The sequence below is a fragment of the Vicia villosa genome, linkage group LG6 (assembly GCF_029867415.1).
Source record: "Vicia villosa cultivar HV-30 ecotype Madison, WI linkage group LG6, Vvil1.0, whole genome shotgun sequence".
NCBI classification, from domain to species: domain Eukaryota; kingdom Viridiplantae; phylum Streptophyta; class Magnoliopsida; order Fabales; family Fabaceae; genus Vicia; species Vicia villosa.
Window position 1 is genome coordinate 95,925,228 of NC_081185.1, and position 13,595 is coordinate 95,938,822.

Consider the following 13,595-nt stretch of genomic DNA (forward strand, 5'->3'; position numbering starts at 1 on the left):
GGACAATTTGTTCCTTCTCTTGCCAATATCAATCTCCACGAAATTAAATCAAATATATTGTTTAATTGATGATTGAATTTGGTTAGAATGCTCTCTCCAATCAAATATTTGATTATTATCTTAATTACTTGACTTATATCATTTTTAAATGAATAAAAATTCAATATAAAATCAAATAATTATTATAAATTCGTGGCACTTGGATTGGATATCTCGGGTTACTTGGGGAACAAGATTGGGTCATAAAAAGTTGGGCCTCTTTGTAAGAAACTTCAATTTGAACTTCATTTGCTTCACATTTTTTACCAAAACTTTACCAACTTTGACAAGGAATATATCCCTCAATACTTAAGATATGAAAGTGTTTTAGGAATTTTTGGAAATCCCAAGATGTCCTCTACAATCCACTTTGGAATGTTTTTTGCATTTGGAGATTTTATCTTGATGATATTGACTTTGACAAAAACTGCTTTTGGTTGACTTTCAAAAATGACTTGTAATGTTTTGGTCCATACCTCTCAAATGAAGCATTTTTGGCCTTGGATTTAGAGATTCAAAGTTGTAGATAATTCAATTTCCTTCAAGATAGGCTTTGGTTGGGACATTTCTGATGTTCCATGTGAAAGTTGTGACTGGTCAAAGTTCAGATGACTTTTAGGTCAAAAAACCCTAATTTAGAAACTTTGAGTTTTGTTGATTTCTGAACTTTTCTTGATGAATCATGATCAACCCTTGATCAAATGATGAATGTTATTTCAAAATATTGATGTTGACCAAAAATCAGGAATTTTGACTGTATGTTGACCATAATTGACTTTTAGGTCAAACTGGTCAACTGTTGACTATCTGAGCATTTGATTGAGAAATCTTGTGAATCAGAGTTTGAAACTTGGTGTGAGGATTACTGGAAGCATATGAGAGGCCATGCAGTCCATTTGAGGTGTCAGAACCTTATTTGACTTTGAGAGAAGCAAAACCCTGGTTGTGGGTTGATAGCTTAGGAGGCAGGTAAGTGAGCCCAATTCTTGCATAGTCTTGAGTCATATGAGTCAAAGTATATTGAAATATGATGGGCAAATTTTGGGGTATGACAATATACAATCATAGGTGTAAACAGATTACAACACATAAAAATCTAAGACTTAAAAATTTCTATAAGTGTACAATGGTAAAAAGTTCTAAGTTATCTTGTGCTCTTTGTTTTGACAGAGTAACTTATATTTTTCTTGTCAAGGTATACTGCTATGTATTTCTCCAAATCATCAACTCCTTTTATAGAGTTTCATGCAATATTAATCGGAGAGAACTTCAAGCACAAGAGATTCGTTGAAGTGAGATATCAACGGATTCGTTGCAAAGCTTCCTCAATGGTTAATGTCATTGCAAGCTCACTTGAACTTCCTTTGCTAAAAAAGGAATGATCAGTTGTAAATCTTGAGGCTTTTGCAACTTTCTTTTGAGATATCACGTGACAACAAAAAAAAATTGACCTTAGAGTATGATAGCGGCGTGTTAGAAAATCCTCGGTTCTTGACCTTTGACTGAGTTCAGGTTCTGATCCTTCAGAGTCTGATTCTTAGCTTCTAATCCTTGAGACTCTGAATTCTAGCGGCTGGCTTGTTCAGAGTCTTGAGACGTCATGTTCTCATCATCAAAATATGCTTCTTAAGAGTCTCTCTTCCAATGTTCAATGCGTTTTCAGAACATACTTTTAATCAATATAGTGATCTTTGTACCTGCACACTTGAACACACATTAGTATATCCAATTGTTATTTAAATACTTTATTATCATCAAAACCTAGTGGATATGTTATAAACTAATTTTGTTCTAACATACACCAATATCACTATGAGAATAATTTACGACACTTTGCATAACATTCTATGTAGTATTCTCAAAGCGGATCAATCTGGTATAAATATTACTCCTAATATTCATACATATGTTAAGCCTTGATAACTCTTTATCCATGATCTATGAGATGTGATCATCAGTCTATCCACATAATAGTCTCAATGCTATAATGTTATACCACTTCAAAATAAAGCTCGACTATAGATACTTTAAGAATAATCTCCTTATGTTTAATAAGATCTAATGATTAAGTCACGCTTAAAATTTCATTAAATGGACTAGCTATTCCAGGGACATTATTATTTTGGAAAAAAAACCATAATAAAGAAAAGAAATGCTTTTTAATTATTAATAAATAATTTGATACAAATACCAAAACTATTGGCCTCTAGGGCTTACACCAACATGGTGTTTGTTAGAGAAAGGGAGAGAGTGAGGCGAGGGAAATGAGTTGGACACCAATCCCCTCTTTTGTTCAGCTTGTACCTCCTCGCTCTGATGGCCACATGGTGCCATCAGAGCCATCCGATCATGGCATCAATGGCCCCTTGAAAAATTAACAGCGACCTTTCACTACAGTTGATAGTAAAGACTGTGGTGAAAAGTATTTTAATTTTAATATAAATATAAAAATGAAGATGACACACCCTTTTTGGTAACAAAGAAAATGGAAAATTCACTACAACAAATAACGCTCTTCATGACACAACTTTCACGTCATCCAGGAAAAAAACAACTTGTTGCCCCAGGTTTTATAAAAATTGAGGTGATATACCATTCACGGCATGCTTTGAATCCTAGCTAATGCACTTTATGTTTTTATTTGTCAACAACTATAAAATAAATTATTTTAACCCTTCGGTTTCTTTGATAACTCGGAGGATAAAATAATCAAATTTTACTATAAAACACCCCCGGAATAGATTTTACCCTAATGATATCTTATTTTTAGTCGCCCCACCGTCGAATGCATTATTTATTTAGGATGGATTGTGAAACTGAAAAAAAAATTCTTCTACCTTGAACAAAATATTTTTTCTGTTTTTGAAATCCATCTCAAACAATGGTGTTGATGTTTTTGTGGTTGTTGTTGTTGAAGGTTTTGAACAACTATGATTTATTCCTAAAAGTCTTTACTGATGGATTGCAAGTGCTGAAAATTTTTTTCTTCCAATTTTTAAAACAAACACCTAATTAGGTTGGATGCATTTCAAGCATGAAAATTGTATACACTAGTGAAAGCAGTGACAATGATAGCATCAATAATCAGTCTTGGTGAATGCAGGTCCAACATTCAAGTGCAGATCTCTAGCGACTTGCACGGTACCTGGACATGTTGCATTTTTAACATCCTGGGTAAACAATTTTGATATTCTGCGAAGATTTGTTGCATACCATGAATTTTTGATATTCTGTTTAAACATTGTAACCATTTAATAAAAAAGCTCTAACCCCTCGGTTTTGTTTTAAAATCGAGGGGTTAGAGTAAATTTTTCTTTTACAAAAATGGTTGTATTGTTTATCCAAAATATTAATTGTATGCAATAAATATTGTATGGGACTTGCTCATGCTGTAATTTTAATATTCTAGGTAAACAATCTGATATTCTGCGAAGAATTGTTTTATACAAAGTATTTTTAATATTCAGGGCAAATAATGTAACCATTTTTGTAATTTTTTTTTATTTTACTCTAACCCCTCAGTTGTTTTAAAAACCGAGATGATAATTAAGTATTTTTTTCACTATTTTCAATCAATGTCCTTAAAAAAATCTTTCCGTCCATTTAAAGGTTATCAACGCTCAAGAATCCACCATTAGTGATCCGCGTGAAACCTAAGGGACGTCCATTATATAAGTTCTCTTACGATTTTGGAAATCTAAATGACATATGAAACCTAAGGAAATTTGGAAAATTCTCTTCGATGGATTGCAAGAGCAGAAAATTATCTGGGTTCAAGGTTTGTTCTATTAAATTTTTATTTGTACCAAAAATATTTTAGATTTTAGATTTTTATTATCTTACCCTTTTTTTTCACTAGAGACAAATACATGCAAGATCCGTAAATGAAAAAGTTTCACAGAATATCAAGGAATTGAAGATCCAATATAAGATCTTCATGGAAAATTAATGTAATATTCTTTATAAACATTGTAACGAGTTTTATTAAAAAAAATATAATATTATGGTAAACACTGTAACGAGATTTATTATAAAAAAAACTAATGACCCCTTTGTTTTTATGATAAGCCGAGATAAAAAAGGCGTTAGTTTTTGTAAACAATAGAAGTGTAGAAACTGGGATTCAAACCCATGCCATAATAAACCTTTACCTCGGTGTGTAAAAAATCGATGTGTCAAGTCATTACTTTTCATGACTCCCTTCGTTAATTTCCTTGATTCTTTTGCTAAGGTAAAATGCATTTCGCGTTCGACGTTAGAAGCGTTTTTTATAGTAGTGATTTATGGTGCTGAGATTCGAAGCATGTAATCCTTAACATATCACCACAGTTGTTAGTATGGACTTTGGTGAAAAATATTTTAATAATTAAATAAAAAATGAAGTAGCCTAAATAAGAGTTATTACTACAATTGATTAAATGGCCGAAGTACTAAGATGTTACAAAATGTAAAATGTATGTTTGATAGTATTGTAACAATCGAGGTGTAAACCAAAGGCGCGCCACATTTTAATATATATTTTTAAATACTATCTATTATCTCGGTTGAGTTGGCAATCGAGGAGAAAAGTACACACCTTCGAATCTCAACAACAACATTTTAGCACATTTAATTTTAATTTTATTTTTGTTTATGACCTATTACCTCGGTTGAATTGTCAACTGAGAGGAAAAGTACTCAGGGGATATGACTTTGAATCCTAACAATTGCATTTTAACATATTTTTTTATATTTTATTTTTGTTAATGACCTATTATCTCAGATGAGCTAGCAACCAAGGGAAAAGTATTGATCAACCTCCTTTTGAATTCCAACAATTGCATTTTAGCGCATTTTATTTTATTTTCATTTTAATTTATGACATATTACCTCGGTTGAGCTAGCAACCGAGGGGGAAAACTTGTGTTCAGTTTGACGAAAAAATTAAGTTACGAATCTTTACCTTCCATTTATATAATTTTAACTCTCAAAATATTTTAACTCATAAATCCACATGAAATATCAGGGTTCCCCGTGAAAATCTCACCAACTAATCAGAATGTGAATTCCTTAACGATCCATCTTAGATTCAAAATGTTGAAATACAAATTTAAGGTAATAAAAAACAACAATAATGAAAGTAGTAGCGTGAAGTACATCACCATTCTCTAGAATTGATTGCAAGAGTAGGAAAATTTTCAAGGTTGGTTCTTTGTTGTAATCTCTCTTCTTCTTCTTCTTCTTTTTTTTTTTTAAATTGCAACTACTATAAAAAAATCCCTTTTACCTTGATTGTAAAAGGGATTTTATCTCAATTTCATAGGCGAGGTAACAAAGGGTGTCATAAAAAGTTTTTGCTTTACCCCTCGATTATTTATCCAATGAGAGAATAAAAGAAGTGCTCATGCGTTTGAATCCCAGCAACGACAAATTTTGTATTTTATTGAAAATCATGCAACTTTTTCCCTCTGTGTTAAAATGACTCGAGGCGAAAAAGTGAATATATATATATATATATATATATATATATATATATATATATATATATATATATATATATATATATATATATATATATATATATTTGTTTCATTGAAATACAAATTTTCATAATTTTACATTATTTTTGTTTAAATCTACATGTAGAAATTTGAAGATTCTACTGAAAGAAACCAAGTTTGCATTATAGGTAGCATTACAATACTGAAAGAAAGAGCAAAGAAACCTCCAAATTCAAATGCACTTCAATGAAAACAAGATAAAATTATAAAACCTTTAGCATTAATGCTTAGATGCTGGGATGTGCAGTTCCACATAATCTACAAACTCATCTATATATTTTTGGTGCAGCTCCATGTCTCCAACTATCTTGCTAATCTCTTCAGCTTTACTTCTATAACCCTTTCCCTCCTCCTCTACCATCACCAATCTCAATGCTTTAGCCACTGAATCTCTATTGAATTTCTCATCATTTCTCTCTACCTTTACTCCTACCATTTTTTCTTCCATAAGGCTAGCAACTAAACCTTGTTCATTATGGAAAGGTAACATAATAAGTGGACACCCAACTTGAAGACTCTCAATCACTGAACTCCAACCACAATGTGTCAAGAATCCTCCAATTGACTCATGTGCTAAGATTCTCAACTGTGGTGCCCAATTATTCCAAATCAATCCATGCTTATTTGAACTGTTCTCAACAAACCGGTCATGTTTGTCTTGGTCCTTCAAAATCCAAAGAAAGGGAAAACAAGATAATTCCAACCCTTTAGCTATCTCACTAAATTCTTCATCACTTAATGTCACTTCACTTCCAAATGCAATATATACCACTGACTTTTTTTCATACTTATCCAACCACTTAAGGATTGTATCCCAATTTTCATCCTTTTTATCTTCGCTGAATTCAAGTGAGGGTGGCAATAATCCAACTGGAATCACTTTTTTCTTGCTTTGGTTTTCCATCGATTCTACAGACTTACCTTCAATCTCCATGCAACTTCTTATAGCAATAAAATCAGCACCAAAAAGAGTTTCTTTCACTCTAAACATGTCGGAAACGCCAGATTCATTTGGTTCAAGGTAAACAGTAGTAATAATTTTGTCCTTGTCATCTGACTCACGAGCCCGAACTAAGAAATCTACTCCATAAGACATACCAAATGCACTTAAAATCGAGAAATAGATGCTTAAGACGCCAAGCTTTGATAATATTGGTGGTAACCAATAAGGTGCAAAATCATATATGATACAATCAGGAGTGGATGTTTCCAAAAATTCTGTCAAAGGTTGTTGAAGACCATCAAATGCTTTCTTGAGATATGGAACAATATGTTGTGGAATGTCCATAGTGGCTTCTGCGTTTTGAGGTAGTTGATCTATATATGGAAGTGGGAGTTCTATAAAATTGATCAAAGGCTGTAAAGTAGGAGGAAGTTGAGGGAGGCGTTTGATGTTTCTAGGTGTGGAAATGAATGAAATTTTGTGACCCTTTTGAGCAATGAGTTTGGAAAGCTGAAAAAAAGGACTAATATGACCAAAAGCAAGCCAAGGAAAAACAGCAATGTGAAGAAACTTCTTAGATTGATCTTCCATGGTGGTAATGTATAATGTCTCGATGATTAATTAGTATGTGGAACTTAACATACTTTTATAGACAGAGATTTCCAATAAATTATTTCAAATAAATATAAATTAAAAGTCTATGTGAAAACAATCTTCTTGACACTTGCTTTCTAAATTTAAAAGATATAAGTGAGCATAAATTAAAAAAATAAGTTTTTTTATTTAAAATATGTATTCAATGCATTAAAAACATAAATAATTAACTTTTAAAAAAATATTGTTTATCATCAATGCATTAAATCTAAAATATTTTTTTATTTAAAATGCTTGACCAGTACACCGAAGACACTCATTGGCATAACTCTTTAAAAAAAAAATCTTTTTATCTCAACTCATACACATGGGCGAATATATATATAGGCTCAGTTTGGTAAGATATATTTTCGAGCTTATAGCTTATGTCATATGTCTTATAAGCTCATATGATAATTTAGACCCGTTTGATAACGGTCATTTCATCACGACCTTATAGCTTATTTTACTAGTTTATAGCTTATTTTTCAGACGCTATTTTAAATAGCGTTTTAGCTTATGTCTTATAGCTTATTATTATTTTTTTCTTTTTTTATCCTTATTATTTTAATTAAAATCTATTTTTAACCCTTATAATTTATTTTAATTTAAAATAAAATTATTATGTATTAAATAATTTTTATGTCATTTTATATTTATAAGTTAATTGAACCGCTAATTTTACCAAACACTTCAATTAGCTTATAAGCTACCAGTCTCAACCATATAAGCTATAAGCCATCAGTCATCAACCATCAATCATAAGCTATAAGCTATCAGTTAGCTTATCAGTCAACCACTATTTTTACCAAACAGACCCATAGCCTAGCAAGTCCGGAAGGCGGAAACGCGTCCGGACTCAACTCCTCATTTCGGTTTATACTCCCCACCTAATAGGTAATTTTTAGACAACAGCAGCCGGAATAAAATTATTAATTTTTAGACAAAATTAAGAACATAATTAATAAAAATGTGGTGTAAAATTTTTAGACAAAATTAAGAGAAATATTTTAGACAAAATCAAAGGGAAAATAACGCTTGAGGAACTCAAATTTGGATGTCTCGTCGAAGGGACTCTATTTCCTAAATCTCACTCAAAATAGAGTATTATATATCTTGTTTAATCACTTTCTTTTATAAGACCCCGTGCTTGAGAGCAAGATTGTTAAAATCTCGATTTAAAACCTAAACTCTATAGATTTCATGTTTTTAGGTCAGCATTTCGTCTTAAATCGCAGGTAAAAAAACTTTTTTTTATGTAAAATCGTATTCTTAAACGATTTTAAGTGATTTAAATCATTATAAAATCGGTGAAATCGTGTAAAATCATGTAAAATTGTTGGATTTTACTCTTTGACCTGATTTTACTTCTTTTTTTTTTGTCAAAATTTATAAATCACATTTTATATTTTGGCCCAAAAAATTTTCTCTATGGAATTTTTAATTTTATTCACATTCGTATCTTAGTTATAATAATAAGGAATCTTTAACATTTGGAGATTGATTTAATCAAGTCGAATATGAATGTTCTAATGAAGATGATGTTGTAGAAGGATTGAACTTTTGATTAAGTTGAAGATGAAGATGAAAAGATTTATTTTTTTGAACTTGAAAAACTTATGGAATTATTGTTTTTTTATAATCTTTTAGATGTTACTTTTTATGATTTGATGGACAATTTATGTAGTTTGATACAAGTTTGTGAATATTACACTCTATTATGATGATATTGTATATTTTTACTTTATAATTAAGTTAAAATTTTAAATAATTAATGCATTTAGAATATTATATCAATATATATGTCATATATACAAATTTAATATAATTTTAATATGAGTTAACTCTATGAATTTACCTAAGTAAAACGAGTCAAGATAAAAACTCAATTATGACAATCTTGCTTGAGAGATTTTGAATTGGGATAATTTGTTTGGGTCTTGGAAGAAAACAACCCATGGTCTAAACAACTCGAAATAGTTATGAAAGGGTCATTAGAGAATCGGGCAAGCATGATCAACATTCACTCCGATTCGCCCGACTATAGCTCGACCCAATCATATTTCCTCCATTAGCTCATTTCTTTAATACGAGGCAATTGAGGAAATGAACAACTAGGTTGATCTATACCCTTAAAGAAGAAAAGCTTTCTTCCTATCCCGGCTAAACAGATCCTCCAATTCAAGAGAAAGAATCATTACTCTCACACACACACACACACATATATATATATATATATATATATATATACATATATATATATATATATACATATATATATATATACATATATATATATATATATATATATATATATATATATATATATATATATATATATATATATATGAGAATGAGAGATTTATACGAGAATGTGAGAATGATTTTGAACCATTAGATTTTAAAATAAATGGTGGAGATTAAGTGTGAATCTTTTTTTCTCTCTCCTCCATTATTATAATAAATATTGAGGAAAGAGAAAAAAATATTGACACTTAATATCCACCATTTATTTTAAAATAAATGGTGGAGATTAAGTGTGAATCTTTTTTTCTCTCTCCTCCATTATTAAAATAAATATTGAGGAAAGAGAAAAATATATTGACACTTAATATTCACCATTTATTTTAAAATAAATGGTGGAGATTAAGTGTAAATCTTTTTTTCTCTCTCCTCCATTATTAAAATAAATATTGAGGAAAGAGAAAAATATATTGACACTTAATATTCACCATTTATTTTAAAATCTAATGGTTCAGATCCATTTTCATATTCTCACATAAAAATGTCATTCTTATATGATATTTATATCATCTGAAAAATATCTAAAAAGTTGGGTACGTGATACCAAATGTGTATCGATTGGTGTATCAATTTAAAAATAATAACAAAATTGATATGACTTCGGTGTGTACACGATTCCAGTACTTTACCTAAAATGGAGTAGCTAGTCTACCCACTTTCCTGAATAGAAATTTAAACATGATTAATCAGGTCATTACAATTAATGATGGAGTAATGCTATTCATACACCACTTTCTACACCAAATACTTACACCCAACACTATTCACCGTATTTATACGGTGAATAGTGTATTTTAAATAAAAATATATATTTTATGAACAGTAAAATATTATTATAATAATAAATACTTTTTTATTTTTTTAAATTTGTGTCATTAACCAACATTATAATTTCATTAACCAACAATTTACATTGCATTAACCAAATTTGGTGACTACTGTAAAGTACTGTTCATGGGTGTGAGAATAACATTATTCAAATTTGGTTAATGCAGTGTAAAAATTTGGTTAATACAATAATGAAGTTGGTTAATGCAACATCCAGGTATTAAAAATAATTTTTAGCAGTCACTAAACTTGGTTAATACAGTGTAAAAACTTGGTTAATACAGTAATGAAGTTGGTTAATGCCAAATCCACGTATTAAAAATAATTTTTAGCAGTCATCAAACTTGGTTAATACAGTGTAAAAATTTGGTTAATGCAATATTGAACTTGGTTAATACACGTTTGTACATGAACAGTGTCGTCCATAATTTTAAAAATAAAAAATATTTTTTATAAATATTATTATTTTATTTTAAAAACACTGTTCACCGTATAAATACGGTAAACAATGTTTGATGTAAGTATTGGGTGTAGGAATTGGGTGTAAGAGTAGCATTACTCTTAATGATGTCACTTTTAAAAAGAATCTTGTTGTACTCCAAATATATATGCTGAGGTGAGAAAATTAATTGTCATGACATTCAATTCACTAAATCAAAATAAGAAATCTAGCATAAGAGGAATGAAAACATGGTAATAAGCCTATAGGTAGCATTACAATACAGAAAGAAAGAGCAAAGAAATCTTCAAATTCAAATGCATTTCGTTGAAAACAAGATGAAATTATAATACCTTTAGCATTAATGCTTAGATGATGGGATGTGCAGTTCCACATAATCTACAAAGTCATCTATATATTTTTGGTGCAGCTCCATATCTCCAACTATCTTTCTCATCTCTTTTGCTTTACTTCTATAACCCTTTCCTTCCTCCTCCACCATCACCAATCTCAATGCTTTAGCCACTGAATCCCTACTGAATTTCTCATCATTTCTCTCTACCTTTACCCCCACCATTTTTTCTTCCATAAGTCTAGCAACTAAACCTTGCTCGTTATGGAAAGGTAACATAATAAGTGGACACCCAACTTGAAGACTCTCAATCACTGAACTCCAACCACAATGTGTCAAGAATCCTCCAATTGACTCATGTGCTAAGATTCTCAACTGTGGTGCCCAGTTACTCCAAATCAATCCATTCTTATTTGAACCATTCTCAACAAACCGGTCATGTTTGTCTTGGTCCTTCAAAATCCAAAGAAAGGGAAAACAAGATAATTCCAACCCTTTAGCTATCTCAGTAAATTCTTCATCACTTAATATCACTTCACTTCCAAATGCAATATATACGACTGACTTTTTTTCATACTTATCCAACCACTTAAGGATTGTATCCCAATTTTCATCCTTTTTATCTTCACTGAATTCAAGTGAGGGTGGCAATAATCCAACTGGAATCACTTTTTTCTTGCTTTGGTTTTCCATCGATTCTACATACTTACCTTCAATCTCCATGCAAGTTCTTATAGCAATAAATTCAGCACCGAAAAAAGTTTCTTTCACTCTAAACATGTCGGAAACACCAGATTCATTAGGTTCATAGTAAACAGCAGTAATAATTTTGTCCTTGTCATCTGACTCCCGAACCCGAACTAAGAAATCTACTCCATAAGACATACCAAATGCACTTAAAATCGAGAAGTAGATGCTTAAGACGCCAAGCTTTGATAATATTGGTGGTAACCAATAAGGTGCAAAGTCATATATGATACAATCAGGAGTGGATGTTTCCAAAAATTCTGTCAAAGGTTGTTGAAGACCATCAAATGCTTTCTTGAGATATGGAACAATATGTGTTGGAATGTCCATAGTGGCTTCTGCATTTTCGGGTAGTTGATCTATATGTGGAAGTGGGAGTTCTACAAATTTGATGAAAGGCTGTAAAGTAGGAGGAAGTTGAGGGAGGCGTTTGATGTTTCTAGGTGTGGAAATGAATGAAATTTTGTGACCCTTTTGAGCAATGAGTTTGGAAAGCTGAAAAAAAGGACTAATATGACCAAAAGCAAGCCATGGAAAAACAGCAATGTGAAGAAACTTCTTAGATTGATCTTCCATGGTGGTAATGTATAATGTCTGGATGATTAATTAGTATGTGGAACTTAACATACTTTTATAGACAGAGATTTCCAATAAATTATTTCAAATAAATATAAATTAAAAGTCTATGTGGAAGCTAGATTTCCAATAAATTATTTCAAATAAATATAAATTAAAAGTCTATGTGAAAGCAATCTTCTTGACACTTGCTTTCTAAATTTAAAAGATATAAGTAAGCATAAATTAAAAAAATAAGTTTTTTTATTTAAAATATGTATTCAATATATTAAAAACATAAATAATTAACTTTTTAAAAAATATTGTTTATCATCAATGCATTAAATCTAAAATATTATTTTATTTAAAATGCTTAACCAGTACACCGAAGACATTCATTGGCATAACTCTTTAAAAAAATTCTTTTTATCTCAACTCATACACATGGGCGGATCTATATAGGCTCTGTTTGGTAAGATATATTTTCGAGCTTATAGTTTATGTCATATGTCTTATAAGCTCATATGATAATTTAGACCCGTTTGATAACGGTCATTTCGTCACGAGCTTATAGTTTATTTTACTGGTTTATAGCTTATTTTTCAGACGCTATTTTAAATAGCGTTTTAGCTTATGTCTTATAGCTTATTATTTTTTCTTCTTTTTTTATCCTTATTATTTTAATTTAAAATCTATTTTTAACCCTTATAATTTATTTTAATTTAAAATAAAATAATTATGTATTAAATAATTTTTATGTCATTTTATATTTATAAGTTAATTGAACCGCTAATTTTACTAAACACTTCAATTAGCTTATAAGCTACCAGTCTCAACCATGTAAGCTATAAGTCATCAGTCATCAATCATAAGCTATAAGCTATCAGTTAGCTTATCAGTCAACCACTATTTTTACCAAACAGACCCATAGCCTAGCAAGTCCGGAAACGCGTCCGGACTCAACTCCTCATTTCGGTTTATACTCCCCACCTAATAGGTGATTTTTAGACAACAGCAAGAATAAAATTATTAATTTTTAGACAAAATTAAGGACATAATTAATAAAAATGTGGTGTAAAATTTTTAGACAAAATTAAGAGAAATATTTTAGACAAAATCAAAGGGAAAATAAATAAAAACATAATGTAAAATTAATGAAAATATGATGTAAAATTTTTGTATAGACTCCCTAAAATTTCCGACTACGCTACTGCT

At 30.3% G+C, this 13,595-nt stretch overlaps 2 protein-coding genes across 2 annotated transcripts; both read right to left on the reverse strand.

The window, feature by feature from the left end:
• Window positions 1-5,688: 5,688 nt before the first annotated feature.
• Window positions 5,689-7,194, reverse strand: LOC131611914 (putative UDP-rhamnose:rhamnosyltransferase 1). The gene has a single exon (XM_058883742.1). The coding sequence runs from the start codon at window positions 7,111-7,113 to the stop codon at window positions 5,800-5,802; it is 1,314 nt and encodes a 437-aa protein (XP_058739725.1). The 5' UTR covers window positions 7,114-7,194; the 3' UTR covers window positions 5,689-5,799.
• Window positions 7,195-11,030: 3,836 nt separating this feature from the next.
• LOC131611915 (putative UDP-rhamnose:rhamnosyltransferase 1) lies at window positions 11,031-12,468 on the reverse strand. Its single transcript, XM_058883743.1, has one exon. The coding sequence runs from the start codon at window positions 12,399-12,401 to the stop codon at window positions 11,088-11,090; it is 1,314 nt and encodes a 437-aa protein (XP_058739726.1). The 5' UTR covers window positions 12,402-12,468; the 3' UTR covers window positions 11,031-11,087.
• Between the last annotated feature and the right edge of the window lie 1,127 nt (window positions 12,469-13,595).